At 56.2% G+C, this 17,109-nt stretch overlaps 3 protein-coding genes across 4 annotated transcripts in view; 2 read left to right on the forward strand and 1 right to left on the reverse strand.

Moving 5' to 3' along the window:
* The window catches only part of LOC308557045 (janus kinase and microtubule-interacting protein 1), a 64,174-nt gene extending 49,831 nt beyond the window's left edge, over positions 1-14,343 (forward strand). For both annotated transcript variants that reach the window (XM_081137005.1, XM_081137006.1), the window contains 6 exons: positions 1,060-1,119; positions 8,757-8,885; positions 10,158-10,286; positions 11,690-11,773; positions 12,932-12,994; positions 13,947-14,343. In XM_081137005.1, coding sequence (XP_080993131.1) covers positions 1,060-1,119; positions 8,757-8,885; positions 10,158-10,286; positions 11,690-11,773; positions 12,932-12,994; positions 13,947-14,120 — 639 coding nt within the window. In that variant the 3' untranslated portion in view covers positions 14,121-14,343. The remainder of the gene's footprint in view (positions 1-1,059; positions 1,120-8,756; positions 8,886-10,157; positions 10,287-11,689; positions 11,774-12,931; positions 12,995-13,946) is intronic.
* Positions 1-17,109, reverse strand: part of STK32B (serine/threonine kinase 32B) — a 616,411-nt gene that overhangs the window by 189,462 nt on the left and 409,840 nt on the right. The gene's annotated exons all lie outside the window — the stretch shown is intronic.
* LOC308557057 (uncharacterized protein) lies at positions 4,755-14,343 on the forward strand. The gene is made up of 6 exons (XM_081137027.1): positions 4,755-5,039; positions 8,757-8,885; positions 10,158-10,286; positions 11,690-11,773; positions 12,932-12,994; positions 13,947-14,343. The coding sequence occupies exons 1-2, from the start codon at positions 4,934-4,936 to the stop codon at positions 8,786-8,788; spliced, it is 138 nt and encodes a 45-aa protein (XP_080993153.1). The 5' UTR covers positions 4,755-4,933; the 3' UTR covers positions 8,789-8,885; positions 10,158-10,286; positions 11,690-11,773; positions 12,932-12,994; positions 13,947-14,343.

The following is a 17,109-nucleotide window of genomic DNA, read 5'->3' on the forward strand; positions in this document are numbered from 1 at the left end:
ACGCTGAGTGACACGGTGTCAGCCCAGCATCGGCCTTCGGGGCTGGTCTCACCCAGCTCATCCCGGCCCCGGCACCTTCCTGCTTCATTCTGCCCGAGAGCAGCCTCCACGTGGCTAAATGGCATCCCTGGGCCTGGGAGTGGTTTCCATGGTTACTCTTTTTCCCACATCTTCTGGTTGTTGCCCTAAGAAGCAGCATCAGTTTTAAGAATGAGTCCTTTGGCCTGTATAGAGTGGGCCTGCGCCGGCCCTGGGAAGTCTGGTTTATTTTTTCTTTTTAGCTTCGTTGCTACAGATCATGAGCTTGAAAACCCGAACCTTATAATCAGACCAGAATTTGAAGGGCTCGCTAAGACTGCGTGTGTGTGTGTCTCTGTATACGTGTGTGTGTGCATGTGTGTGTGTAAGATGAAGTGGGGGGGTGAGGACACCTTCAGTAGGTGGAGTGTTGGATCCAGAGAATTCTGTGGCCCTCTGTGGAGGGAGCTCAGGCACCAGTAATGAGGGGTCTCTGCAGTGAGCTTTAGTTGGAGCTTAGAAGCAGAGTGTGTTATACTGGCCCAGGAGGGACCCTGACGGCTTCATTCATGGGTCTTCAAAGAGTAGAAAGGCCAGTGATCAAAATTCTAGAAATGGCTTGACCAAAATACAGTGTGTCACCTCGCAGGAGGAAGCCTCTGGGGATTGGCCCCAGCTCTGCCCAAGCTCTAAGCTGCAGGCTTTCCAGCTGTGCTGAGATCCTGCCAGTGGACGGCCTGTTGGCACTGCCCAGTGCTCAGCACCCACCCCCAAAGCAGATGGCGGGATTCTGACGGGACTGGCTGGATCAGGGCATCTTGGGGGACAGTCAAGCCCAGTTACGGAGTGGAGTAAATGTGCAGCTGTACAGCTCAGCTCTGAGAAGCAGCCCCCATGGGGGTGTCAGGCCTGGACAAACCTGTGCCTGGTGCTAACAGGTGGGCGGGACAGTGATGCAGGTCATGACCCCAGAGAGCCAGTGAGGTTGGCTGGTGTGGCATGAGGCTGGCTGAAAATGCCAACAGCTGTGTTTCCTTCTAGGAGCGAGAACGTCTCTTGCGCCCCAAAAGACATCGTGGGAAAGGCCTGAAGCTGCCCAAGGTGAGCCCGCAATGGCACAGCCACCCAGCCTGGTGCCAGCCCCAGGTCTGTGGGTGGGTTGTCCAGGGAGAGGGGCTCTCACATCTCTGCATATTTGATGGTGAAGACCTGTTCTCGCTGTCACTCAGTGATACATGACTGATGGCCGGGACCCGGGTATCGTAATTTATTCACGGAAAACTCATGGATGAATTCTGCGTTTAGGCCTCGGGCTGCTCATCCAAAATTAAAAGCATAAGTAGTCAGACCTTTGGAAGGATTGAAAGGACACTTGGGCTTGGTTTATAACATCTTAAAGCCCGTTCTGAGAAGTCAGGAGTGGTGGGCTTTTTGGAAAGTGTAGATTTATGGAGATAGCGTCTGAGTATTGTGGCTGAGAGCAGAGCTGGGCTTGGAAAATGGAGATTCCAGGACCAAGCTGGAACGTGAGCGAGCAAACTGGGGCAGGTGTAAAGGGAAGACTCAGTTTGCATTTAAACCGTAAACATATTTTTCACCTCCCCCAAAGCTGGGCCTGCTCTCCTGGCTCATCTTCTGATACAGAAATGGTTACAGAGAAATATTTCTCTTCTCTAAGGAAGACAGCAGTGCAGAGGTGATGCTGAATGGCTGCTGAGATGTGGCTTCAGTGTCAGGGTGGCAGTAGGGAGTGGTGGGGACTGAGGCAGCCTGGGCCCCGATACCAGCTGCTACAAGGAAGTGAGCAGGTGGCAGTTTCTGGAGAGAAGCCGAATCCCCGTGTGTGTTTCCTGGGGCTTCCGCATCGAAGCCCCACGGGCTGGGGCTCAGACAACGGGACAGTCTTCCCTCCCGGTCCTGGAGGCCGGAAGCCTAGCGTCAGGGTGTTGGCAGGGCCATGCTCCTCTGACACCCGCAGGAAACCCTTCCTGCCTCCTCCAGCTTCTGGGGACTTGCTGGCCACATTTGGCTGTTCTGGTCCTGCATGGCGTCACTCCCACCTCTGCACCTGTCGTCACACGGCGCCCTCCCTGTGTCTCTGTGTCTTCCCGTGGCCATCTTATAAGGACAGTAGTCACATTGTGTCAGTGTCCACCCTACTCCAGGATGACCTCATGGTTACTTAACTAATTATTTCTTCAGTGACCCTGAATCCAAATAAGGTCACATTCTGAAGTATGGGGCTTAGGACTTTGACATATGTTTTCTGGGGACCTAGTTTAACCCACAACACCGGACTTTATGTAAAAATCTAAGGATTTTAACTGTTGGTGCAAATGTTGATAACACACCCCGGGGGCTGAGAACAGTGTGTCTAGAGCGGCAGCCAGGGTCGCGTCCCGAGGTCTGTGCTCCTTGGTGATCTGCTGGGTCCTGGCCACTCCGTGGTCATTCACGCCGTCTCATTCAGTCCTCACTGCAAGCCTGGGGATTGCTGTAATATTTCCGTTTTACAGTGACAGGGAGTGTGTGGTTATACGACATAGAAATAACTCAGAGACAAAGTTACACTGACAAGGCTGAGATTCAGACTCAAGCCTGGGGCTCCAGGGCCCTCGCCTGGGCTCACCACGCTGTGTCCAGGCTCCTGCTCAGCAAACGCCCTCCACCTCAGTGGCGCTCAGCTGCCCCCCAGCCTGCGCCCCCCCACGGGTTGGAGCCCTTCCCTGGCTTCCTCGGCCCCTGCCCCTCCGTGCTGGCAGGTGGTGCGGCATCTTATCGTCAGTCCGCTTGGCTCCCTCGGGCTCAGTGCAGGGAGGACTCAGAGGATGCCGGTGCTTATGAGGGGCAGCGGGGGCTGTGGGAGAGCTGGGGTTGGCGCCACATCGTCTGCCAGGCAGCCCTGGGAGCGCAGTTGGGACCCCGCACTTGGGGCCTGTGCCGGGGTCTCCAGTGTGGTTCCCTGGGTCAGGTGCTGCCCTGTCTGAACTGGCCCAGGGCGGTGGCTGCTCCTGCCCAGTGGGTCCAGTGCGGGTGGCCAGCACAGTGTGGCTCTCAGCCCCTCCCCTTCGCCCATCATGCCCGCCGTCATCTGTGGGGTGTCTGCCTCAGGCATGGCAGAGTGTCAGGTGACGGCACAGAGAGGTATCGTCACCCTGGAGAAGCTTCTGGCAGAGGTGGGGACTCTAAGTAGATCAAGGAACCTGCCCATTGGGCAAGTCTCACACCTTCTGCAGAGCCAGGAATCCTCGAAGCTCCGGCAGCTGCTGTAGCTGGTAACACTTGCCAGGCAAACGCTGTCCTTGGTGAGGGTCCAGGTACAGGATAGAGTAGAGAGAAATCAGCCTTTAGATTGTCCCAGAACGCAACAATTTGCAGATGGCTTCATTTCTAGGATTATCTCCCATTAGCCAAGTTTCTTTCTATTGCTAGGGTCAAAAACTCAGTTACTTAAGCAGAGAAAATCATTTATATAACCAAGAAGCTTAGAGGTCTTCCCAGCTTCAGGCATGGCTGGATCCAGGTGCTCACATATCACCAGGAACCTGCCTCTCTTTGTCTTACAACTTTGCTTTCCTCTGGGCTGGCCTGTTTCTCAAGAGGGTTCTCCCGTGTGGTGGCCCAAACACCCGTAGCAGCTGGCATTATAGCTGCCCAACGACCTGTGTGGTAGGACGGCATCTTTCCTCAGCGGTTCCAGCAAAAGTCCCAGGGCTGGTGCTCCTGGGCTCACCTTGGTCACAGGCCCATCCCCGAATCAGTCCCTGCTCCGTCTGGGTGGCCCCTCGCTTGGAAGCAGGACTTAGATCGCACACATAGCACGATAGGGTTACACAGCTCAGCTCACGGACACTTTTAAAGGAACAGTGTCAAGCATTTTTTATTTTCATTTCATTAGGCACATAGCCTTTAAAGGCAATGTGTCTTGAATTTATATGTAGAGATATATATGTTTTTATTGATTTTGGAGAGAGAAAGAGAGAGGGAGAGAAACATCAATGATGAGTCATTGATCTGCTGCCTCCTGCTCGCCCCCTGCTGGGGACTGAGCTTGCAGCCTGGGCATGTGCCAGCCTGACCGGGAATCGAGCCAGTGACCTCCTGTTTCATAGGTCAGTGCTCAACCACTGGTAGCATCGAGCATTATTGAAGCTGAAATATATACATGAACTTGGTTGCATATATTTTTTTCTTTTGTGAATTGTCCTTTGCCTTTTACCATTGCTTTACTGTATTTCAAAGTATAGAAGTTTTACTTTTTCACAGTAACCTCTGTCCATTTTTTCCACCGTGAGGGTTTTTACTTTGGTGATGTGCACAGAGAAGCTTCTAGAAATGCAAGGCTCTGGCAGGTGTCCCCATGGGCGGGGCCGACTGCTTTAGCTGCACTTTTTCTGTGGATAATGTCTTGTTTCTTTCTAGATAAACATAAAACACATGCTGAGAGAGGGACTGCCCAGGAACCCAGTGCAGTAGTCCAGGGGGCCTGGGGGTGGACAGAGGCACTGGAGATATTTCCCCGCCTCGTACGTGAGGCGGGCGGCCCCTCCTGGCCCCGGAGGAGGCTCTCTCTGCGTCACCGTTGCTAGTGCTGAGCCCAGGGTCCCCTGTGACCATCCAGGACCCGGGCCTGTGGAATGGCATCGGTGACAGGGAGCCTGGGGTGTGGGAGGAGAGCCCCCAGGGGATACGCCAGCGCAGAAGCTGTGCCCTGTGACTCACGCCTGCCAGGCCCCGGTCCTGGAAACCGGCTCCTCACCCCCGATCTGCCCCAGAGCTGGCATCGCCGTGCCCCATCCTCCGGGCTGCAGTGCCCGGCGAGGCCGAGGAAGGGGCTGCCTCGGGGGAGCTGGGGCTTCCCCCAGACGGAGGCCCGAGGTGGGCCGGGCGCGGCCCCAGCCCGGCGGGCGCCCGCATGGAGTACGTGCTGTTCGTGCTCTACTTCTCCTTCTTCCTGTGCCTCTGCGCCCTGGTCTGCCTCTACTTCTCGGGCTGCCAGGAGATGACCTACCGGCACGAAGGTAAGCGGCCGGCCGCTGGCGGCGACCCGGGGCGGGGGCTGGGCTGGCTGCGGCGGCCGAGGGCTGCCTATTTCCCCCCTCTCCCCTCGGCCCATTGGATCCGCCAAGAACGAGCGCCGTGTGCATTCAGAGTGTGATTGGGGTCCTTTATCTCCCAATCATTTCCCCCAGACTGCATTTAAAAATGTGGGCTGTTTTGTGAAAGGGCTGAGCAGGGCGGGGCTTCGGCGGCCTGGAGGCGTGAGCCCCTGTCCCCTGAAGGCGTGTGCGGCGTGGGCAAGGGGAGCTTTGCGCCCCTGAAGTGCCTTTTCTTAGGAGGCACCCGGGGAATGTGGGGGGGATGGAAACTGAACAACTCGGCAGTTTCTCTCCTGCTTGAGTTGTTTAAAGCCCTTTATGAGCCGAGCGTGGGAAGCAACGGTGTTTCTAGGTGGGTCCCGGTTCTTTCCCTGGAGGCAGGCGGCGTGTTTCGTGGAGGTTTTGGAAATGCGGCGAAAGGCGGTAGTTGCAAGGTCTTCAAAGGAGACAGCACCAGATTTTCACTTTAAACGTTCAAATGTCCTTTCCTATCTTGTTTTTTTAATTAATAAAGGTATATATTTCTGTGGTACGTTTTGGGTTCCCATGTAACACTTAAAAAAAGCCAACCCTTAGAGGAAACCAACTAACCCATTCCGCAGGGGGGGTCACAGCCCGCTCACCGCTGCTGTGGAAGCCTCTGTGCTGTGTATTTGTGGGCCCGTGGCCTTTGTTGTTACAGGATTGTGGTCCGAATGCCCTCTTGTGTTTGGCCTCTGCCCTCAGCTGCTTCCTCCTTCCCTAACGGCAGCTGCCGCCTGGGGTCTCGGTCTCAGGGACCATGACATACTTTGAGGGGCTCCACCGGTTTGGGGGCAGGCTGGCTCTTTAGGGGCGGCCCTGCTGTAAATGCCCGTCTGCAGCTCATGCCCTGCACAGGGGTCTGTGATTGAAGTCTAACCAGCTGTCCTACCAGGTTTCAAAATCCGATCAGCCCGGGGGCTGACTCGCTGAGTCACGGCCCCCAGAGTGGTCCAGGGCGCTGACAGTGGGTGTCCCAGCTTGGCATCCTGTCCTGATCCTTTGGAAAGTGTGTGGCTTGATGGTTCCCGGGGCTCCACCACTATGCCAGGAGGGCCCTCCCTGCATCACCGCACGCTGCCTGTGGGCACAGCAGCAAACAGACCTGTCCCCAGAGGCCTGGCAATTAGCGGTGTTTACAAGAAACAAGGTCGGCTGAGTGGCGGCCCAGAAAAATGAGAAGCCTGGAGCCCAGGGAGGGGAACTGCGTGTGTGCTGCAGATGGGTCCCTCCTGAAGGTGCCACTGTCACCATCGGATGTCCCGGCCACTGCTCCCTAGAGATGGTCTGGAGAGTTTCGGATACCTGAACCAGGCGGGGTTCCTCGTCTGGAGGGGGATTTGATGTATGATTGTCTCCACCCTCCACTTGGGGAGAAGAGATCATTTGAAATCGACGGAGCCCATCAGGTCCTCACATTCCCAACCGTTAGACTCGCCCGGCACACAAGCAGGTGGCTGCCCTGCGGGTGCTGGCTGCAGGCTGGAGGGGGGGTGGCCCATGCAGGCCTGAATGACTGGGGGTAAACAAGTTAGTGTGGACTTGAGCTCATTAACAGAGATGTGTTCACAAACAGTCATTTCACAGCCAGGCCCTGGGCCACAGTGGGGAGCAAAAGAGCTCCCCACTGATACTCATGGAACAACAACCTTGTCCCCGTGGGGCTTACATCCCAGAGGGGAAGACAGATAGTAAACTTGGAAGCAAAAGGGATCTTATGCCAGGTGGTGGTGAGTGCAGGGAGAAGGTTCGACAGGTCCGGTGGGAGTGGGCCAGGAAGGACTTTGGTGGGCAGGGGAGCCCTTTTTGATGAGGTTGCAGGAGAGAGCCACGTGGATCCTGGTGAAGCGCATCTAGGCAGTGCAAAGGCCCTGTGGCAGGCACGTGGCAGGCACGTGGCAGGCTTGCGAGCATGTTTGGCAGTATGGCTGGGGCACGGGGGTGGAGGAGGGATGGGACTAGAGCAGGGTGGGAGGCCAGGCCACACGGGCATTGGCTTTTACTCAGTTCTGATGGGCCACCAGGTTGAAGGACAAGGGTGGAGCAGGGAGGCCAGTAGGAAGCGATTTTAGTCATTTCAGTGAGAGGGATGGTGGCTTGGACCAGGATAGAAGGGCCCGGGGTGAGAGGGTTGGCTTCTGGGCTGAGGTGGAGCCAGCAGGACTTCTCCAGAGAGGTGTGAGGGGCGTTGAGGGGCACCTAGGTTTTTGGCCTGAGCAACTAAAGGGAGGGAGCTCCTTTTAGTGGGAGCGGCAGGTTTGGGGGCTGCATCGCTGTCCACTGGGCCCACGGAGCTGCTGGGGAGACGGCTTACTGCAGTCAGGAGTTCAGGAGGTGGAATCTGCCCCATGTGTAGTAAAAAACAAAACTGAGTGCAGGGTGGAAGTGGCAGCAGAAAGACAGGTCCAAATGAAAGGACGTTGGGTGACGTGAAGTCTTCGGCCGCCTCCAGCAAAGCCTCTCCAGGAACTAACTGTACCGGTGACAAAGAGGTTCTTCCCCCCCTTCTCTCCCTCGCTGACGTCTGAGTTATTCCTTAATCACGTTGTGAGTCATGGTTCCAGCCACATTTTTCTTACGTTTGGGTGCATAAGGTTGCAGACACGCATTGGCTTACTCCAGCCTAGTGGGAGGCGCCCTCAGCTTGTGGGGTGCGCCCTGACCCCACTCTTGGTTGAGGGTGGGGGGGCTCTGGGAGAAGCCAGGTTCCGGACACACCAGTGGGAGCTGGGGTCTTGGCTCTGGATTTAGTTATGGCTCTTCATGGTTATGAGGAGCACTCATTGATTGTAAAAACAAAAATTCTTCCCAGGGATTGTTTTTTGGGGGAAATGCCCATGTTCCTAAGAAAAGATGATCTGGAGACTGTCGGTTGATGTCTGCAGCCCCCGGGGGATGAAGCTCCCTGTGGCGGGGACCATGTCTGGTTTTGATCTTGTGGCACCCCCCAGGCCCCACCCACCCAGTGTGTGACCCATAGAAGGTGCTCCATCAGGCGCTTGCTGAATGAATGAATGTGTGTGTGAATGAAGGAATGGACGAATGCATGAATGAATGAATGAATGGGGTGGGAGAGGTGCTCGGCAGGGTAACTGGGACGTCACTGCACAGTGACTGGAGTTAGAATCGCCTCTGACTCTGAGTGATGGGTGTGTGAGGGCCTGCTACACAATTCCTTCTGGTTTTGTAAATGTTCTGAGTTTTCTATAATAAAACGTTAAAGAAACACTGCCTCTTAGCGCAGGCCTGGTGAGGACCTGGGCCACACGCTCCAGTCGGTCAGAGCCCGGGGTCCATCTGTGGACACGTTTGCTTTTCTCTGTGTGGCGTCTAGACCTAGACCTGTCCCCGGCCCGCTGCCCCCTCCTGAGTGTCGGCACTTGGGCACAGCACACGCGTGACTCGCTTTGTGCTCACAGATGGGTGAGGGTTCTGTGTCCCGTTGAGGGGGGCTGAGTGAGTTGTGTAAGGGTTCGGCCAGCGCCCTCTGCTGCGCCCCCCCCCGCCCATTGCGGGACCCCTCCCGCCTCTCGGGCATCCCGGGCCCAGACGCTGCGTAGCTTGGGGACCTGGCAGTTCTGAGCCCGTTCCTGATGCCGTGCACATTGCCTTCCACAGAAGCATGTTGTGGAGACATTTTTTGGATTTGACGAGGAGTCTGTGGACTCAGAAACATTGTCGGAAACGTCCTGCAACACAGACAGGACCGACCGGGCCCCGGCCACGCCCGAAGAAGACCTGGACGATGTAAGCGACCCTCAGCCCGAGGTGCTGGCCGTGGCACTTCCGGCAGCTGCTCCCCCACTTGCAGCTCTAACCCGGGGGACCTGTGATGGCACAGCCATGGTGTCTGGGGAGCTGGTTCCCCTTTCACGGGCTCTGTGAAGGGCCGTGGGCACTGGCAGCACATGGGGTCCCTTTTGCTTACCCAGCACCGAGTTCACTGGACATCCGAGGTCGCGCTAGTGTGACTCTTTGTGATTGAAATTGTCCTGGGATGGTCTGTTCCTTGTTCCCCTACACACATGCATGCGCACACACATATGCATATGCACACACATGCACACATACGGGCACACAGATACACATGTATACCCACACATGCACACATATACACATGCACACATGTACACTCACACAGGCACACACAGATACGTGCACACATGCGCATGCGCACACGGGTGCACACAGATACACATTTATGCCCACACAGGCACACATACACATGTGCACACACATGCACACATACAGACACACACGTGTACATAGGTGCACACACACATGCACACATGACGTCACCTAGTGGAAGCGGCGGGGCTGCTGCTTTCATTACAAAGCTGACATGTAGGAGAGTGAACAGCCCTGACAGTGTGAGGAGGGGAGGAAAACCCACCGGGAGCCGCGGCCCCACCCTCACCTCTCCTGAGGGGCCCGGACTCACCAGGAGTGAAGACTGGCTTCGATTCCTCCCCGACCCCAACCCCAGTTGAATTTTCTTAGGAAAACCGAGTGGAACCCGACCGTGCCAGACACATGCTTTGATTTGCTGTTGTCACTGATAGTGGCAGGTGTCTCAGCACCAAAACCCTGTCCCACGTTGTCCTCTCTTGAGCACGTGGCCCTGTGTCGTGGGTGCACGTGGGGCGTTTCACTGTAGGCCCTGGCGACGGGTGTTTGCACACAGCCCACTGACGCCCTTCCAGCAGGTGCTGCTTTGCGCATCTTTGCACACTCAGGAGGTCAGGCCCTTAGGGGAAATCCCAGTGTGACGAGCGCTGGGGGCGGGCACAGGCACACAGCACCTGCAGAGTCAGAGCCGGCTTGGGCCCCTAGCCCCGTCCCCGGGCACATCACTCAGGCGGTTCCCAGGGGTCGGCGAGCAGCCGGGAGGGCGCAGCGCCTGCTCTTGGCGGCCCTTCACGGTTCATCGTGTCACCGTGGGCAGCAAGCCTTGGGTCCAGACCCTGTCTGGAGCCACCCCCAGTCGTGTGCGTCATTGTTTCTGTCCTTGATTCTCAGACGACCACCAGAGAGGAGGCCGACCTGCGGTTCTGCCAGCTGACCAGGGAGTACCAGGCCCTGCAGCGAGCCTACGCCCTGCTGCAGGAGCAGGTCGGGGGGACGCTGGATGCTGAGAGGGAGGCCCGGGTGAGTGCAGGCCATGGGCTGGCGAGGGGTGGGCGGCAGGCGGGAGGGCGGCTGTGCACGCCCTTCCCAGCTCTGTGATTCCGTCACGTCGCCCTGCTGGGGGCAGCTTGGAGGCGATCCTGGAAAGTAATGGGGACACATCACAAACTCTCGTGGTGGCTCTCGTGGTGGCAGTGTCCCAGCATTTGGCAAACCTACTGGGAACTCTCTCTGAGTCCTCAGTGGGACATAGGAGTTGCCAGAGGAAATGATGCCACCGTCTGACAGGTCATGTGGGCCAAGTTTCAGAATTTGACTTGGTGAAATCCTTGCAGACTTTAGAGTCCCCTCCCTCCTGGGCTGAGGAGCCCTCAAGAGTATCCCTGCGGAAACCTGAGGGCCTGTTGGGGTGCTCTCAGCCCACAGGGCCCTCTGGTCCTGCCGGCCACCCAGGTCTGGGTCACACCTGCCCTCACACTGGGCTGAGCTCAGCTCTGTCTTCCAGTAACATCACTAACTGGCCCTTACCTGCCTTCGGGGGTCACATAGACCCCCCTTCCTTCTGAGAGTGAGGGGACTGCAGAGATCACACCCGGGGCCAGTGCTGCACCCTGGGGAGTCCCTATTTCATTCCACAGCAGCCATGAGGCAGGGGTGGCTAGCGAGGCTGGCAGTGGGATGCTTCTGAGCCATGATGGAGTTCAGCCTGTAATCTGCAGGTTGGAGGAGGTGAATGGCTGAACTTGTTTTGAGCTGAATCATGTGGATTTTATTAAAAATTGTATCTAGTTGCCCACATTTAAAAGTCATGATATTTCACAGAGATATCCAGATCCCTGGCTTCTCTCAGAAGCTCAGAACTTCTGCAGCTCCAACTTCCTATTCCATGTGGCAGCATTTGGCTTCATCTGAGTGGCAGTTTTCCGAGATAAGACAGGTGTCTCCAGTGTCCCACAGTCCCCACCACTGCCTGTTACCCCATCCTCAGTTCTCAGCCCTTGCCCTAGGTGATACAGGGCCCACGAGATGCACTAAGCAGGCATGAAAGTGCCTGGTGGTGCTGGTGATCGCCACGTGAGCCGCCACTGAACTTGGCCCGAGAGCTGCGTTGAGAGCCTGATGGTCTGGCTTTGGCTCACTCTGTGACTGTTGCAGGAACTGGCCTCCTCTCCAGGCTTCAGTGTACTTATCCCTAAAATCCTGGGGGTTAGACCTGACAACTCCTCAAGGCCTTTCGGTTCTTAGAACGCTTACATCTGTAGGTGGTGGAACCAGCCTGCAGCCAGGTGGGCCAAGTTTGAACGTGTGCTCCTAAAATCGGGCCTGCTCCTGAGGTCTGACTGCAGCAGGATCCTTCCCGCCCCAGCAGGCCCGCCTGGAGGCCCGCCCGGTAACCCGCACACCTTCTGGTCTTTTCATTCCAGACTCGTGAGCAGCTGCAGGCTGACCTGCTGAGGTGTCAGGCCAAAATCGAAGACCTGGAGAAGCTGCTGGTTGAGAGAGGACAGGTGAGCAGCAGTGGTCGTGGGCTCTGTGACTCTGCATTTCTGTCCCCATGGTGGTGTCCCTGGTGCCCGGGGCCGAGGGGGATGCTCTGTGGAACCTGGACCGTTTGCTCCAGAGACATGGAGGGAAGAGCACCAGCAGCATCCGGGCGAGAACCTCCCTCCCGCACTAATAAGCTTGTGTGCGGACCTTTAAACACTCAAAACAAGTTATGAAATTCTAACTTGGCTCACTGTTTGCACAAAAATAGGACACCATCCCAAAAGCAAAGTGGTGACCAAAGTCTTTTTTGACTTGAATCTGAAGAAAAGCTGCCATTGACAATCAAGGTTTAATTGTGAAAATGAACCAGGGCCTGCCACCAGCTGTCAATCATTGCAGAGGCCCCGCCTCAGGGCTCCCTGCTGTGACTGTCACATAGAACCTGGGCCCTCGAGCTTCTCAGATTAAAGTCACCCCCATGTGTGTGCTCGCATTGCTGACAGCAGGACACAGTAGAGAGGGAAAGCCTGGGCCCACACCTGTCCCCTGGGCGGGGAGCCTTCCAGAGGGTAGCATCTTAACAGGTAGGAGGAAGGAAACCCAGGAGGCCACTGGAGCAGAGAGGGGAAGGAGGTGTCATCATCCATTCACCCGCCCTCTGGTCTTCCTTGAGCACTGGTTGTGTGCCAGGCACCGTGCTGGGCGCTGGGGATGCCACAGTGATAGGATGGACTAGTGACCTGGGCGGGACTTGACCAGGCAAAGAAATGTGGTTAGGGTGGCACGGGCCGAGGGACTAGAATGGTCACAAGGGTGTCACTGTCAGGACTCGGGCCCACGGGCATGGGGCAGCCCCCAGGGTGCAGCTACCCAGCAGGAGAGTGAGGGTCTGCAGGCCAACCCGGGCACAGTGCGGCCGTTTCTCCGTCACCAGCACAGAACCAAGTCCCCGTGCTTTCAGGGACGTGAGCGTGGGGCAGGGATGCTCCGCAGGCCAGCCGTGGCTCTTTTCTGGGTTTGGAGGGTCAGAGGACCGGCGGGTCGCTCTCGCTGCCATCTGCCTCTGTGACCTTGCCAGAGGAAGTTGCTCACTGAGTGGCCTTTCTCGCGGACACCTGTTTGTTACTATCCGCCCGTCGGCTTCTGTGGGTGTGAACATACCGAGTGCTTTTCCTTAGGATTCCAAGTGGGTCGAGGAGAAGCAGCTGCTCATGAGAACCAACCAAGAGCTGCAGGAGAAGGTACGTGGTGCCCACGCCTGACCCCGCGCAAGTCGGGCCTCAGAGGTCCGCTTTGACTGCCGAGCCCCCCAGCCCTCCTGGCAGCACCCCTGGGCCGCTCTGAGAGGGGAGACACCTTCCTCATGGGGATCAGACTGGTTCCTAGGGGCTCCTGGCCGCTGGTCCTGGTCTGTCCTCGGGGAGGGGCGGAAGAGCTGACCTAGAACTTCCCCAGGGCACCTGCAGACAGGGTGGGGGCCCCCAGTCCTGCTGGGCCTCCAGAGCCCCCCCTCCCAAGGGGCCGGGCCTAAGGCACCGATTGATGGGCAGCCCTCAGGCTCTCCTTGTCCGGTTTGTGGACTGGAGGCCGTGGCGCCGGCCGCGCTGAGCCTGCGCCTCCCTCTCTGGCCATGGAACTTTCTGGAACTCTCTCAAGGAGTTGACTTGGGGAAATAGATCTAATGCTTTGGGACAAGACCTTAGCTTAATTTTTTTCTTACCTGTCTACAGTTCAGTGATTTTTTCCCCCCCATAAATTTACTGAGTTGTGCAGCTATCACCACAGTGTATAGTCTTCCCCAGGCCCCTGGGAAACTGCCAGCCGTGTGTGCTTCCCGCCACAGCTGCTGGGTTACAGGGACACGGACAGGCTTGGGCTCACTCTTCCTTCCCCACGATTGACCTCAGGGAAGGGACTTAATTGCTCTGGGCCTCAGTTTCCCCAGCATCCATTTATTCAGCAAATACATGAGGAGGCCCCTCTCTGGGCCAGGCTCAGGGCTGCGGGGGCGGGCCCTCCGCCTCGACGGCCGGCTCAGTGGGAAAGGCCTCGCTGGGGCCCCTTCTCCACCTCGCCCCCGCCCTCCTTGGGGACGGCCCGTTTCTTTAGGTGGCTCATGGTTGGGACATGTCTCTCGTGGCCCTAGTGAGGGACAGCGGTTCTGCCCCTAAACCACAGCTGTTTTTGCTCTAGATTTACAGGCTGGAAATGGAAGAAAACCAGCTGAAGAGCGAGATGCAAGACGCGAAGGACCAGAACGAGCTGCTAGAGTTCAGAGTGCTAGAGCTTGAAGTAAGAGACTCTATCTGTTGTAAGCTCTCAAACGGCGCAGACATTCTCTTTGAGCCCAAACTAAAATTCATGTGACGCTCCCAGATGTTTCCGAGCATGTGTCAAGGGGACGCGGTAGAGTTGTCTCTTCTTTCTTTTCTTTTCTTTTTTCTTTTTTTAAAATCTGTATGTTCAGAATGATTTCACTGCCTTAAATGTTCTGGAGAGAATGCTCACCGAAGTCTTTGGACATGTACCAGAGCTAATATATTTATTGCCTACGGCTTGTTTTGCACTTAATAAAATAATTTGTTTTTGCAATAGTTTGCCTTTTTTATTTGTGTTTCATTTCCATAACTACTTCTTTCCCGCATGCCCGGTCACCTGGTGCGCGTCCTGCGACCCGGTCCGGAGCAGTGCGGTAGCTAGTGACACTTTTAACGGGACCCCGCATGCCGTGAGCCTCACGTCCTGAAACCGCAGGTGCTGAGCCGGCTCACAGCTGCCTCTGTGTAGTGTGTTCACTGCCAGTGTGACCCGTTTTCTGTTTGCCGAGGTGAACGCAGGTAAGTGAGCGGGGAAAGCAGGTGTTTGCGTAGGCAGCTAAGAGAACTCATTGCATTGCTTCAGCTCTTCCCTGAGCGCCGACCCAGGCAACTGCAGTTTTGAACTAAAACGTTACTACCTGGTTACTACCTGTGACTCCAGCTCCAACGGAAAACTGCTCCTTGGCCCAGAGGGTGATTGAATGTTGTTCACGGCAGAAATCGTGCTAAACCTTCAGTTACTCCCGGCACACAGAGTGGGGCCTCGGGTGACAGTGTCGCTGGTTTCACCGCCTCCCAGGGAAGATCTTCCTCCGGTGTGTTCCCGTCTCGCTTCGCTGCCATGTGACTTCATAATCCTTTTTGGTTTGTTTCTGTTTAAAACTCATCAGCTTTTTAAGCATCATCTGCGTCTGTGACCGGTTCCCTGCAGTGACACGGCTCGGCTGTCCCTTTGCATGAGCAAGAACCCTCGGGAGCAGCACTTCTGTTTTCTCCTCCCGACTTCCGTTAAAGTTCTGTTTGTGCTAGAACTTAACCATTTTATTTATATCTATGTTTTTATTGATTTCAGAGAGAGGAAGGGAGAGGGGGAGTGAGAGAGAAACATCGATGATGAGAGAGTCATTGACCGGCTGCCTCCTGCACCCCACTGCTGGGGATCAAGCCCATAACCCGGGCATGTGCCCCGACCGGGAATCGAACCCTGACCTCCTGGATCCTAGGTCGATGCTCAACCTCTGAGCCATGCCAGTCGGGCAGAACTTAACCATCTCGTATTGGTAGTGGTGGCCTGGACCGTGGTCGGGGGTCTCAGAACCCAGTGTCACAGGGCCCCTCGACTCTCGTTGGGCAGGAGCTGAGTATTTCATTCATGCAGCGGAAATTGGAAGCTACTCGAGGTCCAGGGCGTTATTAATAGGCCTGCGCCTGTTAGAAAACCCTGCACGGGCCTTTATTATTCGTCTCTCTCGTGAGAATTCTCTAAGCATTGCTTAATTGACTGGAGTTTTCTTTAGGCGTCTCTGCTGTCCTTCAGAGCCATTAGAAACTAATTTCCTAACTTCCATTTGTATTAACTGTGAGCTTCTCTTGCAACCTTTCCCGTGGAGATTCCATTTCAGTCGGTAGAAAGGACTGAGCCATTGTGAATTTTGTTCTTGGCTAATAAGGGAAATAAGGTTTCTCTCTAAACTGTGTCAAGCCCGGGCGAGCCAGGAAACTAACTGAATTAATGACTTCTCTCCTTTAGCCTTGTCCAAGGTCACCTGCTTGAGACCTGCCCCTAAACCGGTGCTCAGGGGTTACATTTCTCCCCGTAGCGCCAGAAGCGGCCCGCCGGCTCTGTGGCTGGGTCCCGCAGGAGTGGCCCTCAGCACACTCGCGTATCTCACTGTAGTCCCGAGAAAAGAAAGGTGTCATTGGCAAAGGTCCCTGCTGGCTGGCCTGTCCGTGGCTCGGGTGGAAGGGCAGCGATCTGTAGGAAACTTCTGAGACCAGGGGCTGTTGGCCGCTGTGCTCTGTCCCCGTAAGTAATCGGGCTGCTCCTGCCAGTTCTCAAAACCGGTCACTTCATGGGTGATTGAGAAGCACCTCTTCTGGGAACACTTGCTTTTCCTTCCTTGGTCATTGAGATTTGACTGCCCACCGGAGGCAGGAGCAGAATGGCCATTGGTGTGTTAGTGCCGTTCAAAATAATAATAATAACTGTGAACAAATTCAGCAGATTGTATTTAAAAATACGTGAAGCCAGGGTCCCGGCCCTACGCTCGCCTCTGTCTCTTCTGCAAAATGAAAGCGATAACGCCTGCCTCGTGGGGTTGTGTGAGGATCACACGAGACAGCGATGCGCCCGGGGCTCGGGTGGCCTTCGGCACTTGCTGCTGTCCCTGAATACTTACGGGGGGGCGGGGGGGGCCTTCCCGGGCGTCCGTCTCGCCCGCGGCCCTCCGCTAACCCTTTCTTCCCAGCTGACTGGGTAAGAGGTGACCGGGTGACCCCAGGAGGTCGCCGGGGGCGCAGAGACCCGACGTCGTGATGTCCCTGAGACAAGGATCTCGTAGTCTGTGCGCTTTTTAGTAACACCTCTGCCACCTGGAACGCGTTGGTTCGGCTGAGTAACGTGGGGGAGAGCGGCAGGTGGTAACTGATTCCATAAAGTCCTGTTTTTAAACCGAATCTTTTCCCCAGGAGAGAGAGCGGAGGTCGCCAGCCTTTAACCTCCAAATCGCCACCTTCCCCGAGAACCACAGCAGCGCTCTCCAGCTGTTCTGCCACCAGGAAGGAGTGAAGGTAGAGTGCGGGGGGGCGCCTCTGCTGCTGTGGCCGGGCTCAGTGCCAGGCTCCGCTGTGAGGGGGTGTGCCCTGTGCCAGGGATAGGATCCATTCTCACGAGAGACCCCTGCCCCCGCCATGTGCTGGAAGTCATAGCTCGTTATTTCAGCGAATCGCCAGTGGTTACTCTATGTGTACCCATGTTTAAAGAACAGAGACGTAGGATGTGGCCTTGAGTGCAGACCCCAGCTCTGGCCCGTGGCCTC

This window comes from Miniopterus schreibersii (genome assembly GCF_964146895.1).
Source record: "Miniopterus schreibersii genome assembly, chromosome: 1".
Lineage (NCBI taxonomy): Eukaryota > Metazoa > Chordata > Mammalia > Chiroptera > Miniopteridae > Miniopterus > Miniopterus schreibersii.